This window comes from Vigna unguiculata, chromosome 6, assembly GCF_004118075.2.
Source record: "Vigna unguiculata cultivar IT97K-499-35 chromosome 6, ASM411807v1, whole genome shotgun sequence".
NCBI classification, from domain to species: domain Eukaryota; kingdom Viridiplantae; phylum Streptophyta; class Magnoliopsida; order Fabales; family Fabaceae; genus Vigna; species Vigna unguiculata.
Genome location: NC_040284.1, coordinates 9,675,842 through 9,697,536, shown reverse-complemented (window position 1 = coordinate 9,697,536; position 21,695 = coordinate 9,675,842). Strand labels below are relative to the sequence as shown.

The 21,695-nt window shown below is 33.6% G+C and overlaps 2 protein-coding genes across 2 annotated transcripts; both read left to right on the top strand.

Moving 5' to 3' along the window:
• Positions 1-8,913: 8,913 nt before the first annotated feature.
• Positions 8,914-10,257, top strand: LOC114188379 (G-type lectin S-receptor-like serine/threonine-protein kinase At4g27290). Its single transcript, XM_028076968.1, has one exon. The coding sequence runs from the start codon at positions 8,914-8,916 to the stop codon at positions 10,255-10,257; it is 1,344 nt and encodes a 447-aa protein (XP_027932769.1).
• Positions 10,258-11,114: 857 nt separating this feature from the next.
• LOC114188378 (G-type lectin S-receptor-like serine/threonine-protein kinase SD1-1) lies at positions 11,115-19,324 on the top strand. The gene is made up of 6 exons (XM_028076967.1): positions 11,115-11,211; positions 11,324-11,561; positions 17,474-17,498; positions 18,577-18,705; positions 18,997-19,164; positions 19,262-19,324. Exons 1-6 carry the CDS (start codon positions 11,115-11,117, stop codon positions 19,322-19,324), a joined length of 720 nt encoding a protein of 239 aa, XP_027932768.1.
• The last annotated feature ends 2,371 nt before the right edge of the window (positions 19,325-21,695 follow it).

Sequence of the window (21,695 nt, the reverse complement as noted above, 5' to 3'; positions counted from 1 at the left end):
CCGACGAGTTTGAAGTTGTTTCAGACTTATATAAAGTCGGTTACTATTCATTTCTGCACCAACCAAATTTTCAAGTTCTCCAAAAAACTTTCGAACTTCACCAACCAAATATTCTGAAATGTCGACTTCTCAGGGAAACCAAACCAATCCTGCAAGACGTTATTCCTTCAAGAATTGGTTCCAGAGTTCACTCCACTTGGTATTTCCAACATGGGTAAGTATTGAAGTTGTGGTTTAACTTTTCTTCATGATTATTTTTAGATTTCGGGTAAAGATTGAAACTTTCATCAAGTTATCATCTTATACAGTGTAAATACATACATTTTTTCTAAAAAAATCCTTGCTTGCGATATGCAATTCTTCGGTTCTTTATAAAGATGAATAAAAAAGATGACTTGTTCTGGTTTCGAAACTGTTGGGTAGGAGTTCCTTCATTTTGATGAAACTTTCTTTGACTACTGGGGACAACATATGGAGATGGGCACAAACTACTTTCGTGATCCGGTAGGAAACCATCTTATGCTTGAATTTGAAGAGTCTTTCATGCAAAATAGAAGAAGCTTTCGTATAGCACGGGAAATTTCAAATTTTTATAAGTTGGATGATCTATACTGGCTTGGGATACTATACTGTGGACAACGTTACTTTCAGATTCGTATTTTCAGTTTGGCTATGAAGGAAATAGAGTATCCTGCTCCGAGACTGGTTCCTAATCCCCAACAACCTTTGTCTTCTTCGAGGTTTTTCACTTGCTTTAAATCCGAACTATTGCTCCCTTAGGTACTATTTTAACGTTGATAAGTTGATCTTTTTTTCTTATTGCTAGTCATTAATTATACTTTTAAACTGGTGCAGACATGCATTAAGTTGGAATATGCCTTTGTTATCTTTTGGGCACATGAATTGGACTATGACAACATTCAACTAATTGATCCACGTCAGAAGAAACATGATGTTGCTATACACAAGTCGGTAAATGGAGACTTGATTGTAAAGAAAGGGGTGTTAGAGATGGTTCAATATTTCAACGTCAAGGAAAACAAAATCGTACATATGAGTTATGTTGACAGAAATACGTTTTTATTTAGGCTTTTTTCATCTGAGGGAATTGAAATTAATTATGCTCCTGAAGTCGTCAGCATTAGTAACCATGATACACATCTCGGAGACTATGACCCTGCAGATTTTTACTACTCAATGGCCAAATGCTTATCTGAAAATGATACCAAATCATCATCACTGGTATATGATTTTTGACCTTAGATGTTGTAGTGCAATGTATTTTCATCTGTTCTAATTATAACTACCCACTTGATTTTCTTTCAGTACTTGGAATCCGAATTTGCAGCAAAAGCTCTTGTTAAGAACAGGACACGATACATATTGGTCAATTCAGAAGGTGATTGTTGGCCTTGTACAATTCGAAGATCGGGAAGAACGAACAAAGAATGCTACTTAAGTTGTGGGTGGAAAGAATTCTGCAAGCAGAACAAATTAAAGGAAGGAACCATAATAAGACTTGGTGTAGATAGGCAACAATCGAATTTTATCTATGTAATGGAGATAAAAGTATAGCCTTTGTATTCGGTACTTTGTTTTGTCCAACAATTAACCACAATAGTATTCATAGGTCCATCAGAAGAACGACAATGTTTTTGATATATATCTGTTAACAAATGTTGCTTATCGTTATTTATTTATATATATAAACATCTAATTTGTCGGTCTATAGAATTTTTATTTATTACTAATTCTATCTGAAATTACCTTGCTTATTCTTATACTTTGAATCTCTTCATGCATACAATAATGTTACCACCATAGTTCGACCTTGTACACAACAAATAGTATAATATATCTAAAATATATGTACTGGGAAATTACAACAATAAATTCACACAGGCTTAAGCGATTAAGTTGATTGACTATCAATTTCAATATACGAAGAAATAGGTAAATTTTGAACGGGACTTAGAATTTTGATGTGCAATAGTCAATAATATCATTTACATAATAATATAGTAGGTAAACATACTATTTGGTAAACATAGTTCGTGGATAACATATTAAATGATGGTATACTAAAAAGAAATAACTGTCCCGAAATCAAAATCTAGATTATGATTTCCAAAATACAGGACACCATCACCACGACATCAAAATCCATATGTATTTACAAACTTCACTGGTCAACCTTACAGATCATCCGCTTTTTAGTTTTGGACCTAGAAAATTCTGCACTTGGAATATCATCCAGATGGTCGCAATCAACCTCAAAGTCGAACAGCAGTTCCTTGGTAGGGGTAACACAGAAGTCAATATAAGGGTCATGATCTGCGGATCCACTCAAAGTCAACTGCATATTCCAAACAATTTTTGATTATATTTATTTTGTGGATTAAAAAAACATGTAAAACTAACATAAGAATAGATTATAAATTACTGTGCACATATCAGCTTCTGTATTTCGTTCAAAACCTGCCTGTTCAACGATTTCTTTGTTCTGCGATTTTAAACATAAAATCCTTACATCAAATCAATACTACTATAAAAATTAAGTATACAGTGACTTTAAACTCTAGATACCTTTCCTGTATGGGATGCACTTTTAGTGGAACCACCAGACTTTGATTTGTTTGTGGATCCATCAGATGATTTGGGTTGCTTTGTGGATACAAGTACAGGTGTGGGACTTGACTCTTCAATCTGTCAAATTCATTCAAGAACTTTGAATAAATTTATAATTATGAAAGAAGTACAAAATTTTACAAATTAGACGTATGTTTTTTGTATGACGACCACTTATATTCAGAGCACTTGCTGGAGATTGCGTATTGGGACCACATATAGCCTTAGGCCTCGACTCTTTGGGCTGTGATTCACCGAAATGTAAACTGTAAAACTCTACAATTAACAAAGTAAAAAAATTGGACATTACATATACCTTTAACCCATGAGGTGCACTTTTAAAAGAGCCAACTGTTTTTGGTTGGTTATTCCGAACCCATATATCTGTTGCCTTACTTGCTTTATCCTGTCATTGAAAATCAAAGTAGTAAAGACATAATCTCAAACTAACTTATTGCATCACGAAATCAATAAAAAGTAAAAACAACTAAATCATAATCAAGAGAATGACCTCCTCTATTTCGGGTTCGTCCTTGGAGTTTGCTTCGGGACTCGAATCAGATGTACCTTCACCACTGTTGTCCTTAATCTACATATAATAATAGTAAAAAAATCATCCTATAAAGGATAAATCAAACACATAAATTCTCTTTGTACAATATACCAACCTACCATCTTAGGATCAAGTTTACTTCTAATTGAAGCAATAGTTTCAGGATTGCTAGAAGCTTTCATTACAGAGGAAGATCTGTTACTTGGTTGAACTCTAACCTTAAAAGCAAGAGTACATCCTAGCAAAGCATCTAAATCCTCTGGAAAACATTTCGGATCATCTTCACCATCCTAAAAAAAATAAAATGCAATCTTACACATCCATTTAGTGAAACAATTGACAAACAAAGTAATATCACCTCAATCATCTTATTCATCAATTCAAGAGCTGATACACCAATCAAGTTAGTACAGTCTTGATCCCACATTACAAAATTTGTGTAACTGTTCCCATCTGTAACCTGTAATTCTAACTTATATCTGAACCAAAAAGATTTAGTTATTTAATAACATAATATCGGTGTAAACATGAAAAATATCAAAAATATAAATACAAACCTAATTCCATGTTTTTCATTATCAAACCCACAAAGAATACACTTAAAAGGACCTACTTCATCAGTCTTCTTCCTGCAACTATTGCATACTGGATAACACCATCCATCATTACCCAAATTAAACTTTACAGTTTTTGCAACGGTAACACAATATTGTTCCTATTAAAAACAACAAACTTATATCAACAAATAAATCATAAATTCAACAAAACAATTACAAAAAACCAAAATAACTTACGGATTACCTCTTTCATACATGTAATTTCAGATATCGTACGCACAACAGCTTTATACATAAATTTCTCATGTTCACTATACTGCGACGGTGAACTCAATTGGCTACACTCTTGACTCGGATTAACTTCATTGCCAAAACGTCTATAAGTAGAAAATTTAAATGATTATAATACAATATAAGTTAAACACAATGTCTAAAATATAACAAAACATACTCTATCCATTGCTCCCTGAATCGAACTAACTCAGCACATTCTTCACCCATAAAGAGCTTTGAACCATTCCAGGAATTGGATATTGAGACTGGCCACTGACCTAAATTAACAGGAAGATCAGCACAAAAAAAACCACAAACCACACAAATAAAATGGACAAACCTGAACACGGCTTAATCTTAGCCTGTGTCAACAGAACGACAAGAAGATAGGAATCTGGTTCACCCCTCCAATTACTCATAAACTTGAAGTAATATGAATCCCACAACGTACAACCAATGACTGCAGAACTGTAAAAAATGCGACAATATCAACTGTTAAATGACAATACAACAATATTAAAAAACATAGCAAAATAATAACTAACCTCATATCCCTTATATGAAAGACCACATTCTTCGACTGAGGATTACACCTCACATTATCAACCACTCCAATAATATCTAAAACAAAGAACAACAACCTAATCAACTCATAATATTGATACACTAAATTCCAAAGAACAACATCATATGTACATACCATACACCAAATCAGCAGAGTAATTTCCATCCACTATATCTTCAATACTTTTGAAGTTGTAAACGTTCAGTGGAATACTCGAAATTGATTGTTGTTTTATAGTTGTGGCCCCAATGAACAACAATTTGTAAGGATGTTCACATACCCGAAATTGTCCTTGATTTTTCAATATCTTAAAGTTATGCATTATATAGGTTTGACCCTCTACCACTTTTTCTTCCCACAAACATAAATCCTCCTTTCTTACCATGGCAGGAATCATATCACCCTGAAAAAAAAAGCATAAAAATAGCAACACATAAAACAGCATCACAATTGCATTACCTTGTGATCCAAAAGAATCAACTCCATATGACGACTATTATCCCGGTTTTGAACAAACCACAAGTCTTTGACTCTAACAGCAAGTTTCAATGTTTCTTTCTTGTCATCAATATCTTTGATGAGATCAAGTTTTCTCGCCATCAGAACATACAAACAAAACCTACACCAAGTTAAAACACAAAGAACGTAATAACACCAACTACAGAATCGGACAAAAAAATAACAGCCACCCTTAACGGAAAGAACAAACGGAAATCATAACTCATAAACTCAAAAACACAAAATACATACCTGGCAAACCATACAAAACTGAAACAACAAAAAAAATGAAGAAAACTACAAAATCACAGAATACATACCTGACAAACCATACAAAACTGAAACAACAAAAAAAACGAAGAAAACTACAAAATCACAGAATACATACCTGGTAAACCATACAAAAATGAAACAACAAAAAAAAAACGAAGAAAACCACAAAATCACATAATACATACCTGGTAAACCATACAAACTGAAACAACAACAAAAAAACGAAGAAAACTACAAAATCACATAATACATACCTGGTAAACCATACAAACTGAAACAACAACAAAAAAACGAAGAAAACTACAGAAAAACCAAGAAAAAAACGAAAACCCACGACGAACTCAGAAAATAAAATAAAATAAAGACTCAACCACAAAAACCAAAGAAATGGAAGACCTTAAGAAGATGGGTTAAGATACTATAGAACGGAGATGGAAAACTGAGGAAGAAGAAACTGTGGAAGAAGAAACTGCAGAACCCAGCTCAAACAATTTTTCAAATACACAACAATGAACTTTGTACGCAAAGGAATTGAGCAAAGCAGCTGAGAGCATTAATTAATCCATGCAAATCAATCAAATCATGCAGTACTCCTCCATCTAAGGCGGGAAAACCAAAATTACTTCTTTGGCCACACAATCGAACGAAATCCAAGCTTCATCGTAGGGGTACATTGGTCAGAAACGAAATTGACAATGGGCAGATGACGGAAGAAGCAAAGTTACGAAAAAACCTTAAAATGGGACAGCTGTCAAGAAGGTAAGTGGGGGTATTGGGGTCTTTTCCAGAGGGCATTGTTTTCATATATTTTAGATTTTATAATTTCAAAAGGTTATGTCTAGAAAGAGGTCAAGTCGAAAAACAACGAATAAATTAAAAAAAGAAGACATAGAAAAAATTGGTAAAATAACTATTTTATTAAAAAAATTATTTACAAAAAGAAAATTAAAAAATAAATATGGAAAAAACTCATATATATATATATATATATATATATATATATAATAAAAATAAAAAAGTCCAATTTCAAATTTTTTTAAGTATGATGACAAAAGGGATTTCATATTATGTAATTAATTGTAATTTTATTTGCATATATTTTTTATAATATTACTCTTTATTTTATAGAAATTAACAAGTCTTTTGTCTTGATTTATATAATATCACGTATTGGAAATATTATTCCTTTTAAAATTCAAAATTTTGTAATGATTTTACTTTTGAAAAACGTTATAAAAAATTTAAAAAAGATAATATATTTAAATTATCTTAGATTTAATGAGTTATTAACATTAGAATATTATTCCTTTATTTGAAGTGTTTGATTGATAGACTCCTCCTTCTTCTTTGTTCTTCACTGCTTATGCGCTTCTCAAGCGATTCGATAAGCTCTTCCACGAAAAGCGTTGACAAGTATTTGGACATCTTGGTTGTGCAAACAATATTTTCAAAGTCATGGTTAATGACCTTAAGATTTTCTCCACCTTTCGGTAAGTGGATAGCGTCTCTCCATTACTCCTTCTAAGCTGGTTCACCACATTCTCAACACGAGAGACGTACTCGACAACTCCTTCGACCTCTTTCATCCCCATGCTTTCAAGTTCGCTTCTAAGAGTTTAAAACCTAACTTGCTTCACACGATTATCCCCTTTATAATCCTTCTCCAATATGTCTGACGCTTTTTTTGAAGATTTATCATTTGCTATCTTTTCAAAGTCAAACTCATCTACAACTTGGTACAGCGCATATACTTTGTCCTTCACTCGCATTGCTCTCAACACAAGTTGGGCAATTGTATGTTCTTCTATCCTCTGGTTCTTGGTGCCTATTTTCGACCACATTCCATACTTCCCAGAAACTAAGGAGAACCTTCATCTGTAGACTCTCATAGCTGACGCTTAATCTTAAGTGATACTCAAACTCTCTAACTCTCATATTTTAGGCAGGGGCATGCTATTAGCTAGGCCACTCAAACTCTCTAACTCTTAAACACTCTCTTAATCACTCTCTAACTCTCAAACACCACTCAGGCTCTCAAGTTGTGATGCTAATTTGTTGACAAAATAAACACTCTATATATTAAGACTTGTTGTATCTTACATTGAGTAGTACATGCACTATTTATAGGTCCTTTAACTTGACTCTTCAACCACGTACATTAAATATAACTACTACCAAACCACAATTAATAGAGTTACCCAACTACTACCAAAATACTATTATGAACTTCTATTCTTAAGCACAACTACCCAACTCTATCTAAACATAGTTAAATGAATTCCATAATTATTACCAAGAAGCACTCTTATCTTTTGCCTTTTTCTAACTACCTTCATTTAAGTTTACCCAACAGAGTCCAATAGGTTAAAACTTAAGGTCAAGTCGATCAGGTTGACAGTTTAGTTGAAATTAATTGCTTAAGGCTCAGGAATAGTCAAGTCGGTTTAGGCTCAGTTTGACTCAAATGAGCTCTGGTCAAGGTTAAGGTGAAGTAACCCAAACCCTAGTTCACACGAGTAGTCAAGCTGAGTCAATTTAAGTCGAAGTCGAACTGAATTGATCCGAGCATTGTAGAACTAATTGTCAGTTCTATAAGGTTAATGTCACTAAATTGAATCTAATTGACAAAGTCAATTCAATCTAAATTTAATAAAATTTAAATTAGATACAAAAAATCCAAATATAATTGATTTAGTTAAAATAGATACAGATTATAGATTTAATTTACGGGATCTAGATAGGATTTAGAAAAATCCAAAACCATGATCACGCCTAACCCTAAAAGAAAGATTAAAAGTTTGTGATTAAACGGGCTAAAGATAAACGAACAAGACTTGAGGTTTTGTCCAACCTTCTACTAAGGAACACAGTCCTATTGTGATGTCAAAGAAATTGGCTGGCGAAAGTTTGAAGAAGATACTAAGGTGGGGAAGTTGCAGGGAAAATGGGCAGGTGAACTTAGATATGAAATAAGAGTTATATAACCTTTTATGTCCGTGCCAAAACTTCTATTTCTTTGATCACTACTTTAGTGAAAGAAAAAATAAACAATTTTTTTTTTCGATGGAGCGGATAGTGATACATACCATTTGTGCTTGTTTTGACTGATTACGATTCCTAATCTTAAATATGCTGAAATAAATAGTTAGTTGGATATAATAAATATTGATATATATCATTTTTAGTATAATAAGAAAAATAAAAGGACAATAGTAGAATACAAAGACTTGGCAGTTTTGCCCAACCTTCTAAGGATTTGAATCCTGATGTCAAAGAAATTGGCTGACGAAAGTTCGGAGAAAATAGTGAGGAATGGGTAAGTCAATCGTTCGTAGTTAACTTGCATAGATATGAAAACTTTAGTGAGTTAATGTGTGGTCCCTCAGGAAGTACACCAAATACTGAGTGGAAAATGTTAACCTGGCAATGTATTTAGAATCAATTTCAAAACGAAAGTTTGAAAAGGACAAAATGGCAGAGTTGACTAACCAGTTTGAATGTAATATAGATTATTAGATTAAGAGGATGATGGTAGCAGTAATCATAACAAAACCTACAAAATCACAATGGAGAGCCAACAAATTCTCATGCTAATCATTTACACTACTTTCTTTTGTTTCATGCCCATTTCCTCTACTATCACCCCAAATCAGTCCTTACAATACCATGAAACCCTTGTTTCTTCTGCAGGAACCTTTGAAGCAGGGTTTTTTGACTTTGGAAACTCAAGAAGACAATATTTTGGTATATGGTACAAGAGCATATTACCTAGGACTATTGTGTGGGTTGCCAACAGGAATGTCCCAGCACAAAACTCAACAGCAGTTCTGAAACTTACTCATCAAGGAATTATTGTCATTCTTGATGGCTCTGGAGGAAGAGTGTGGTTCTCCAACTCATCAAAAATTGCAGTGAAACCAGTTATGCAGCTTTTAGATTCAGGAAACCTTGTTGTGAAAGATGGAGAGAGCTCAGAGAACTTCTTGTGGGAAAGCTTTGATTATCCTGGAGACACTTTCCTTGCAGGGATGAAACTGAAAAGCGATTTTGTTACTGGTCCATATCAGTATCTCACATCTTGGAGGGACAATGAAGATCCAGCTGAAGGTGAGTTTTATTATAAGATCGATACAAGGGGCTTTCCTCAACAAGTTACTACAAACGGAACTACAATTTTGTATAGCACAGGGCCTTGGAATGGCTATCTTTTCAGTGGTGTTTCTTGGGACAGAATGCACAGATTCTTGAATTTCTCTTTTGAGTTTACTAACAAAGGGGTTTCTTATGGATATGAAACGTTAAACAGTTCAGTGCTTAGTAGAACAATGCTCAAGCTAAATCCAAGAGGGGGCACAGAGCGTTTTCTATGGTCAAACCAAAGACAAAGTTGGGATATTGTAAACAGTCATCCAATAGATCAGTGTGAATATTTTGGCACTTGTGGTGTCAACTCTATCTGCAATATTAATAATCTTCCAATATGTGAATGTTTGCAAGGTTTTACACCAAAGTTTCAAACAAAGTGGGACTCTCACGATTGGTCTGGTGGTTGTGTGAGAAGAACAAAGTTAAGTTGTGATAATGGAGATTGGTTTAAGGAGTACAGAGGAATAAAGTTGCCAGAAACGTCTTCTTCCTGGTTTGACAGGAGCTTGAGCCTTGAGGAATGTGAGACATTGTGTTTCAGAAACTGCTCTTGTACTGCATATGCAAATTCAAATATTAGAGATGGTGGGAGTGGTTGCTTGCTTTGGTTCCGTGACATTGTGGACCTCAGAAATCACACTGATCGAGGACAAGAAATTCATATACGAATGCCATTCTCTGAACGTGGTATTTTCATTTCCATTTCCATCTTATGCCCTTTTGTCAGATTTGGTGTAAATTCTATTAGACAACTAACAGGATGAAATTACAACAATACTAGATTCTGCTTACCATCAACAAGTATACTATGGCCAATAGTCATGTGTCAGAAGTTGGAACAAGCGATTACAAATCAGCTTCCAAGTTGAAATTGTTCTGTATAACATGCCTTTCATTTTCTTGTTTTTCCCTGAATTGTAAGGTTAGAGCTACTTGTGATTAACACTAATTTCATTCCTCAGATCAAAGAAGGAATAAGAGGGACCTAAGTCCAAAGAGACTTGCAGGGATTATAGTAGGAGTTGTTACATTCATAGTTGGACTAACACTTCTTGTGTGGGCAACTTCAAAACGTATAAAAGGGATGAAGCTACCCAAGCCAGGTGAACAATTTATAACTTTTGAAGTATTTTACATTACAATGAAAAAAAAGAATAACATTGAAATGAAAGATTATTTTTCAATTCTCAAGTTTGTTTTCTGGTTCACCTAATGTCTCTATTTATCTGGGTTACATTATAAGCACAAATATAATAATGTTATTTATAAGCAATTCATGTCTCCTACTACATTTTGAGCAGTGAAAAAAGTTATTCCTTGGAAGCACATGATGGACAAGGAAGGCAACAACTTACCAACAATATTTAATTTTTCAACCATTGATATTGCCACAAATCATTTTACTAACAGAAACAAGTTAGGAGAAGGTGGTTTCGGAACAGTACACAAGGTAGGTGGTCAAATTTGTTCTTGGTTACCTAGTTATTCATATTGATGTCAAGTACCAAGTGTTCCAAAATCATTGCTAGGGAACGCTGATAGATGGACAAGAGATTGCGGTTAAGAGACTTTCAAAACTTCGAGACAGGGAACTGAGGAGTTCAAAAATGAAGTAAAGTTGATGGCAACACTTCAACACCGTAATCTTGTAAAACTTCTTGGTGGTTCTATTCAACAAGATGAGAAGTTGTTGATCTATGAATTCACGCCCAACAGAAGTTTGGATTACTTTATTTTTGGTTTGGTCTTTCACCCATCAAATTTTTTGCTTTAATTTTTATCTTACCTTCGTGTTATTTCCATGCTAACTTACAAAATGAATATTGCCAGATACATTGCAAGGCAAATCCCTAGATTGGACTAAATGGTTGAAAATTATCGACGGAATTGCTCGGGGTCTTATGTATCTTCATCGAGATTCTAGACTAAGAATAATACATAGAGACATCAAAACAAGTAACATTCTTCTTGATGACAATATGATTCCAAAGATATCAGATTTTGGATTAGCAAGAATATTTGGAGTAGATCAAGCCGAAGGAAACACAAACAGAGTGATGGGAACACAGTAAGAAACATATTTTTTGTTTAACATGTAAAACTAATTAAGGATCTTTAAGAGTTATGATTCTCACTCGATAAAACATAATAGAGCACTAACCTTGATTCATGGGAGATCCTATGAATATGCGTTCTTCAAATTTGTAATCTTGTGTGCTCTTCGATCACCGTTTCCCAATCTATCTCTTTGCCTTTCTTTCTCTTCTCACACGTTCTTAATGGGGTTACTATGAAAAGAACCTTATGGCCAGAGACAGAACCCCAATTCCTTTTATAAACCAACGTCCATTAAATTGGTTTTTATTTTATCTTTATCTTTATTTTATTTTATTATCACTTCCCATAATAATAATCAATAAGTCTTTATATTTTTTTATTAAATCACAATTGGGTCTATCATAATATTTCAAATGAGTCACTAATAGAATTAATTCGTCAATTAATTCTAACATTCTCCCACTTGACTCATGATGTCATAACATTATGTGATTTAATACATAAACATAATGCGCAATAAAAGACATTGCATAAATTAGTTCCATCATTATTCATAATTAAAGATACAGAAATAATAAGAGTCATGGTGGTCAGACATCATTTGATCGACATGATCTCTTCCATGTACTACTATATCATTCCTTTTTCCTCAATATGACTTTAAAAATGAGAAGTCCATAATGGGTTCAAACATAATGTCATTTTACAAAGCAATAACATAACATAATTTGTTTTCTTCATCATAATTTGCATGCATAAACATAAAGAAGAAAACACAGATTTCAGAAATTTATACATTAGGGAGCTCAGAGTATCACATAAACATTCAAAACATTAACATTCAACATTCACTATTCACTAGTAGACATAATGCCCATATTCTTTACATGACCAACATACAATTTGGGCGGTAACCCTTTTGTTAAAGGGTCAGCAATCATAAGATTTGTGCTAATATGTTCTATTGACACTTTACATTTCTGAACTTCTTCTTTAATGGCAAAGTATTTCAACTCCATATGTTTAACACCTTTAGAATACTTGTCATTTTTAGAAAAGAAGACTGTTGCAGAATTATCACAATAAATTGTCAGCGGCTTGGAAATACTGTCGACTACTCCAAGTCCTGAAATAAAGTTCCGCAACCAATTAGCCTGAACTGTGGCCTCAAAGCATGCCACAAATTCAGCTTCCATGGATGCAACAATGACAGACTATTTCACACTTTTCCATGAAATTGCTCCTCTGACTAAAAGATACACATAACCAAATGTAGACTTTCTTGTATCCACACAGCCGGCAAAGTCTGAATCTGTATAACCTATCACCTCAAGGTGATCAGATTTTCTATAAGTAAGCATGTGATTCTTTGTTCCTTGTAGGTATCTTAAAACTTTCTTTGCAGCTTTCCAATGCTCCAGACCTGGATTACTTTGGTATCTACCAAGCATACCAACTGCAAAGCTAATATTTGGCCTCGTACATGTTTGAGCATACATCAAACTCCCAACAACAGATGCATAAGGGATATTTTCCATCTGTTTCCGTTCCAAATCATTCTTTGGACATTGCATGAGACTAAACTTGTCTCCTTTCTGTATTGGAACAGGAGATGCTGAACATTTATCCATTCTGAATTTCTCTAAAACTTTATTAATATATGCATTCTGAGACAAACCTAACAGTCCTTGTGATCTGTCACAGAATATTTCTATTCCTGTCACATAGTATGCCTCACCTATATCTTTCATTTCAAAGTTATTAGAGAGAAACCTCTTAGTCTCAATTAATAGACCAAGATCATTAGTCGCAAGCAAGATATCATCAACATACAGAATCATAAATATAAACTTACTCTCACTGACCTTCAGATATGTACACCGATCAACGGTGTTTTCCTTAAATCCAAAGGACACAATAGTATCATTGAACTTAAGATACCATTGCTGAGAACCTTGTTTAAGTCCATATATCAATCTCTTAAGTTTACACACCATGTGCTCCTTTCCTTCTTCAGCGAACCCCACCGGTTGGTCCATATAGATATCCTCTTCTAAATCCCCATTCAGAAAAGCAGTTTTAACATCCATTTGATGTAACTCAAGATCATAATGAGCTACTAATGTCATGATAATTCTTAAAGAATCTTTCTTAGAAACAGGCAAAAATGTTTCCTTATAGTCAATGTCATCCTTCTGAGTAAAACATTTGGCAATAAGACGGGCCTTGTAACGTTCAATATTGCCTTAAGAGTCACACTTAGTCTTAAAGACCCATTTACACCCAACTCTCTTGCATCCTTCTGGCAATTCCACAAGGTCCCATACGTCATTATATGCCATTGATTTAAGCTCATCTTTCATGGCATCTAACCACTTATCAGATGATACAGGTAAACATCTAACCACTTTTGAACAACTTTACTAGGAACCTTGTTCAACAAATACATGGCAGTCTTTAAAACATACATCCAAAATGATACAAGTAAACATGAATTACTTAACATACTCCTAACCATATCCATTAAGGTTCGATTACGCCTTTCTGATACACCATTTTGTTGTGGTGTGCCTGGCATTGTGTATTGAGCACAAATACCACGTTTCTCAAGGAACTTAGCGAACGGACCAGGGTGTTGTCCACTTTCATCATATCTTCCATAATACTCACCACCTCTATCAGACCTTACGATTTTTACCTTTCTGTTTAATTGTCTTTCCACTTCATTTATATAAACTTCCAAGGCATTTACTGACTGAGATTTCTCATGCAGTAGATAGACATGTCCATAACGCGAAAAATCATCAATAAAGGTGATGAAGTACTTCTCTTTATTGAAAGAATTTATATCAAACAGACCACATATATCGATGTGTATGATTTCAAGAAGTTGAGTGCTTTTTGTGGCTCCTTTCTTTGTGTGTTTAGTTTGTTTGCCTTTAATACAATCCACACACACATTCAAATCAGTAAAATCTAAATCTGGAAGGATTTCATACTTTACTAATCTTTGCATTCTTTATTTGGAAATATGTCCCAAACGTTTATGCCACAAGTAAGCAGATCGTTCATCCACTAAACTACGTTTAGTGCCAACATTATGATGCAAAGTCATAAGAGTTTCAACATATAAATTATCCAAATTCAATTTATATAAACCATCATAAAGTGTACCAGATCCAATCATAAAAGTACGCTTAAACAAATTGAAACAACCATTCTCAAACTTAAAAGAATATCCAGCAATATCAAGCTTAGACAAATAAATTAAATTCCTAGTGATACTAGGTACATAAAAAGTATCCATAAGGTCTAAGTGATATCCAGTGTTGAGGATTAGACGATAAGTCCTGACCGCTTCCACTGGAACTTTCTCTTTATTGCCTATGAAGACAAACTTCTCATTTGGGTTTATGGTTCGGGTTGTAAGAAATCCCTGCATCACATTAGAAACATGAGTCGTACATCCAGAATCAATCCACCACGTATTATAGGGAACTTCAGTTAAGTTTGATTCAAAACATACGTAAGCATTATGCCCACCTTTCTTTTCGAACCAAGCTCTACGCTTTATGCAGGTCCTTCTGGAAATGTCCAAACTTCCTGCAGAAATGACATTTGTCATTTTTCTTCTGGATTTTGGTTGAGGACTCGTCAATCTTCAGTGGTACTTTACCCTTTCCATGTTTCTTATCAACTTTCTTTCCAATAGCTCCTTGATTCTTCACATATTGAATAGAGTGGCTTCCTAAGTTCTTCAGTCGGGTCTCCTCCTGAACTAGCATACTGTGCAATTCATGCACATTCCACTTGTCTTTCACGGTGTTGTAGTTCATCTGGAACGGATCATACTCAAACGGTAATGAGTTCAGAATGAACTTCATGAGAAAAGTTTCATCCACTGCCATTCCTAAAGACTTAAGTCTTGCTGCGATATTTGTCATCTCGATCACATGCTCATGCATAGTACGCGAACCGTCAAACTTCATAGTGGTCAACGTACTCATCAGTGTCCCAGCGAGAGACTTATCAACAGTTTGGGAGCGCTTTTCCACAAATTTCATAAATTCTTTTACATCATCGGTTTTGGGAAGAGCTGACTTTATATTGCTTGCTATGCTCATTCTCATAAACATTAAGCTAAGTCTGATTGATTTTTCCCAAGCTTTGTAATGGGCTTTCTCTTCATTGCTACTAACATCCGTGATAGCAGCCGGCTTTTCAACTTGAAGAGCTAGATCAAGATCCAACACACCTAAGTGAAATTGGACTTGCTCACTCTAGTCAGGGAAATTCAACCCATTAAAGACTGGAACAGACGAAGCATGCGAGTGTAAAGATACCGAAACAGAGACTGCAATTAACATATGCCTAACATTAATGCTTTGAGTCATAAAACTAAACGTAAAAACAGATTCAGATATAAACAATCATTTTATGCATACTAAGGTTCTCCTTTGGGAGATCCAATAATATACAAACATAAGCATAATGATGCTAATCATATTATAACATTATTGATAATTAAAATATGCATCAACTAGAATCACCTACTACCTTTGGGTATATAAATAAAACTAGTGACGCATACAAAATTATCTATAATCATGTTCATTAATTATGAGAACAATTAATCAACCTTTGGGCGATCCTTAAATGCCTTATAATTAATGAATTTTAATTAACCCATAAATTTAATTATTCATAATTTAGCATCCATACTATGGGTAATTAAAATAAAAAACATTAATAATTTGAAATCATATAAACTTTAAAATTTTGGCCACTTTGGTGACTAACAAAATTTATCATACTTAATTTCAAATAAATAAATACACATACATTTAATTGCTATAAACTTTATATAGCATCATCATTAATTTTAATTTAACAATAATAAACATAAATATTATTGCAAATTAAAATAAAATTATTAATTATTTATATAAATAAAATAATTAATATTAATTTTATTGGTAACGTAAACCAATAAAACATTTAAACTTTAATTTTAATAATCACACGGTTCTCACATTATGTTCCAATTTGCACACGTTCACGGTAGTGGTTTTATGCCATTCACTATGTATTCATTCCAAATACATGTGCACAGGTAACAGTTCTACAACTTTCATTCATTTTCCTGATGCACGTTCATACATTAATGGCACACGTTCACACTTCATTATGCCATTCATACAGTGTTGCATTAATTACTTTATACCAAATTAAAAAAAAAACAATTTTCATAATACAAACGTGACAGCGGAAGACATGATTCTTTTAAAAGCACGCATAAAATTCCAAGCAGCAGCGGATGCAATATTTTAATGGCAGCATCATCATTCATAAAATTAAATTAGGGTTTATAACATTAGGGGAAAACATCATAAGGGAGAAACATCACATAATAGAAGAATCATAAATCCTACAATCTTGCTCTGATACCACATGTAAAACTAATTAAGGATCTTTAAGAGTTATGATTCTCACTCAATAAAACATAATAGAGCACTAACCTTGATCCATGGGAGATCCTATGAATATGCGTTCTTCAAATTTGTAATCTTGTGTGCTCTTCAATCACCGTTTCCCAATCTATCTTTTTGCCTTTCTTTCTCTTCTCTCACGTTCTTGATGGGTTACTGTGAAAAGAACCTTATGGCCAGAGACTGAACCCCAATTCCTTTTATAAACCAACGTCCATCAAATTGGTTTTTATTTTATCTTTATCTTTATTTTATTTTATTATAACTTCCCATAATAATAACCAATAAGTCTTTATATTTTTTTATTAAATCACAATTGGGTCTATCATAATATTTCAAATGAGTCACTAATAGAATTAATGCGTCAATTAATTCTAACATAACAAAGCTATATGCCTGTACTGCTTCTCCTTACTTTGATACTGTTTTGCAGTGGCTATATGCCTCCAGAATATGCAGTGCCATAGACGGAGTATAATAGGAGCAGGGAGGGGCCTAGGCCCCCCCTAATATTTTTGAGTTTTTTTAAAATTATATATTCATTTTTTTTAATTTTTAAAATTTTGAAAATTTTAAAATTATAAATAGTATATTTTAAAAATTGATGATAATTAAATTGTGTCTTTTTATTTCTTTTATAAAATACAATATTTAATGTTAATAAATAATAAAACATAAAATCCAATATAATAAAAAATAAAAAAATATTTAGGTTTAATCAGTCTTCTAGTATCTGATTTCGTCTAAAAATATCAAATTGCCACTAAATTGAAACTAAAAGAACGGGAAGATTAACTTACATTTTTGGAAATAATAACCAAAAGAGTAATTAAATCAAACATTTATTAAAATATTTTTTATTTTCTTCTGTCATTGCCTTTTAAAATTTTGACAAAATTGTACTCATCTTTCACTATCATATGTTTTTTTTTTGAAGAAAAATGAAGTTAAACACATACTCATTATGTTTACTCTCATTTCTCATTTGTTTCCTTCATTTCTCGAAGAAAAAAAAAATGTAACTCTCTCTTGTCTTACTTGATGATGAAGTATTACTTTAATAGTTATTAAAATTATTTTTTATCTCATGAGCCTTTTGTATACTTACTTTTTATGATTATAGAAGAAAAAAAATCATGTATTATGTGTTTTTTTATAATCGATTTTTAATTGTGACTTGATTATAATATATTTTTCTTCTAATACTTATATCTCTCAATATTTTATTAGATTATGATAAATTACTTTTTAATATATTTAAAAAAAAAAGCATATCGATGAAGAATAAAATAATGAATTTATTTTGTAGAAGTAGTAAAAGGAAATCTGCACGTGAAGATTAAAACAAGTTAAATTATATTTCTTCACATATTTTAAAGTATTTAAAATATTATACTAATAATCCAATTTAACGATTCAATTGTTTTATTGAAGAATCATTTTTTAAAGTGTTATACTAATGGTCCAATCAAATGATCAAAAAATTATATTATTCTGACTCCTCCAAAACTTTTGGTCAAAATCCGCCAGTGTCCGGTGCATGGTTGTTTCTCAACCAAATCTCATGTTTTCAGTTTTGGAGTAATTGTTATTGAGATAATTAGTGGAAGGAAGAATCGTGGATTTCGTGACCCTCACCATCATCTTCTCAACCTTCTTGGCCATGTAAGCTTGAAGTGGATTTTATATAATATATCTTTTGATACATTATTTGTTTGTCCAAGTCAAACCTGAAGAATTATGAAACTTAAAATGAAAACTAATTCATGCATACTCAATGTAATTGAACTATAGTTGAAAGTAAAATCCACATCCACATCCAAAAGTCAAGTAAAACAGCATAGGAAAGTGAAACTTTGATTTAAGTTTTATCATCTATTGAAACTTCCATATGTTTGAATTGAAATTTTGAGTAGGGAATGAACTCACTCTTGTTATGCCTTTTCGTCATTTTAGGCGTGGAGATTATGGAATGAAGAAAGGCCATTGGAATTAATGGATGAGATATTAGATGATGGTGCAGACTTATCTTTAGAAATATTACGGTGTATTCATGTGGGTCTACTGTGTGTACAACAGAATCCAGAAAATAGGCCTAATATGTCATCTGTTGTTATTTTTCATGTAATGATATAGATATAAAAATGAAATATTGTTCAAATGTGCTGAAACTTGTGTATTTGTTATGTGTTTTTAATTTTTTTTTGGTTAAATTTTGTAGTGCAAAACTTATTACTCTGTCATCAACAAGTCTGGTTACAATGTCCACAAGTTTCTGTGGTAACACTACAACAAGGTGCATTATATATTACTTTTCCCCGTTCACTGTGACCTTGTGGAAAGTACACTTTCTGCTTGCAAAATCCATCCCATGATGTCATCAAAGGTTTATAATCTGTCTGGAAGGACAAATTGATTTTGGTATAATCTTGCCAAATCCAAGTTCTTAAAACATTAATACAAATCACAAAAGATTTGTTTGTCTGGCAAATGAAATCACCAAACTGTTTTTTATCTGAGATGTGGCATACTTATGACTGTTTGAATTTATCTGATATTAAAGCATATAAGGGATTTGTTAAAACGCACATTAAACTTTCTATTTAGTTTTTTTTTTTTTTATATATAAAATAGAGGGAGAGAGAAAAGAAAGACACAATGAGATGGTTATTTTATTGATGGAGAAGAAAAAGAGAGATGTTTTATATTTTGCAGCAACATTTGTTATCCTTGCAGTAACCACCCCGAGCAAAGGAAGCACTCACACACTCTTTGTTACAAACATCGTTATCTTGACAATGCCCCACATCGATGTAGCAAAATACCCACCCGTCTTCATCGCTTTTCACATTCTGCTCAATATCTCTACTACTTGAACACATAACCAAACCAATGCACATCATTCCCAACAAAACTATCTTAATCTTTAAACTCATCATCGTTAAACTTATTCTCCTACTAATATCTTCTCTACCTTCTCTCAAAACTAAACAATCTTCGATCAATTACCACCACTCCTCCACCCTTTTTAAACATCGCCCACATTAATAGTCATACTTCATACTCATTCTCACTTTTTAGAAGTTAATTCCTTTACATTAAATGTTTAATGTTATTATTTATTTAAAGAAAAAATTTAATTAATAAAAAATACTAATAATCTGTTCCTATATATTACATTATTTTTGTGATATATTCTTCTAATTTAATTAGATACGAAAATTATGACTAAATATAATTGTCATGTACTCATCATGAGACTATTTAATCACCACCATTAATAAGAATATTTGTCCTCTTACATTAATTATAATATCATTTTGTATCAACCATAAATTCACATTTATTAACATGTGAACAATGGAATAGTCATACTACGTAAGTAACCTAAAACAATTATTGAAAAATATTAATTTATTTTAATAACAACTAAGAATAATAATTAATGAAAAATGATTAGCGAAAAATATTAATTATGTGTAAGGCCCCATTTTTCCTGCCCTAACAGTTAGTGGGTTGCCCTACAGTATTGGGCCTAAAGGCCGGCCCATAGTATAAAAGCCATTAGGTTGCCCTAATTCCACACTCACTCTCACTCTTGCAGAACCTCCGCAGCCGTCACTTCGACCTTCCGCACTAGAGCTCCGCTAGGGTTTACCCCTGACCCCGAACCAGTGAGCCCAGTTGCGTTCCTAGCCTCATCACTTTAATCTGCCGCTGGAGCTTCGCGTTCCGCTATTGGAGACACACCCGCTCTTAGCCCTTTTCCAGGTACGGGAAGTTAGAGCTCTTGTTTTCCAGTAGTTTGGTCTGTGACTGCGTTGGTTTCTGTTTGTATGCTTTAAATCCTTCGATCTGGGTATGAGAATGCTTTGCATGTTGGTCTGGGTCGATTTACATGGCTGTGGCAGTGAAGAACAGTGGCGAGACCTGTTAATCTCGCCCAAGCGAGTCCATCTCGCCTAGGCGAGATGAAACAGGGAGCTCGTCTAGGTTTATTGCGCGAAAAGTCGCCCAGGCGGCTCGCTCAACTTTTGAGCGAGCAGGCAACTCGCCCAAGCGAGAGGGATCTCGCTTAAGCGAGATCCCGTGTTGCCCATGCTCTTGTTTTTGGCGCTCTCGCCTAGGCGAGGGGGAGGCTCGCCTGAGCGAGCACGTCTCGCCTGAGCGAGACCCCTCAGCCTGAGCGAGATGCTGGGCGAGACAGTGCTGTGATTTGGATGTTTGATGTTTCTCGAGTGATCCATGTTGGTTGAGTATGATTGTATGATGATGAACATGTATGTAATGGAGCATGAAGTATATTTTTGGCATGATTCATGAATTGTGGATGAATGGGTTGGTATGAGGCTTAGCATGAGAAATGAATGTGTGGTTTGAAATTAAAGGAACATGATATTGACATGAGACTAGGCCCCAGACTCATTGGGGTGGTAATGATCAGAGGTATGGATTTGAGATGTGATTTATATGAGGATTAAACTTCAAGGGTTGATATGGAATTGAAGAATATAATTCAATATTCTCTTATTGCTGATTTATGAACGTTGGTCCGTGTCAGCGTGCAATTCCTTGGGGTCTCTAGGTGAGACCTCCGGAGTCGCGCTTCAGTGGTCGGGACGTAATTCCATGGCCCCTGCTAGTGGGTGTTCATG

What these genes read in the sequence shown, in the direction of transcription:
- LOC114188378 (XM_028076967.1), top strand. Translation starts at nt 11,115, where the DNA reads ATGGCAACACTTCAACACCGTAATCTTGTAAAACTTCTTGGTGGTTCT. An exon ending in ATATGCCTCCAGAATATGCA is followed by an intron (nt 17,499 to 18,576) that starts GTGCCATAGACG and finishes CGCCAGTGTCCG; the next exon opens with GTGCATGGTTGTTTCTCAAC. An exon ending in CATCTGTTGTTATTTTTCAT is followed by an intron (nt 19,165 to 19,261) that starts GTAATGATATAG and finishes TAAATTTTGTAG; the next exon opens with TGCAAAACTTATTACTCTGT.
- LOC114188379 (XM_028076968.1), top strand. Translation starts at nt 8,914, where the DNA reads ATGGAGAGCCAACAAATTCTCATGCTAATCATTTACACTACTTTCTTT.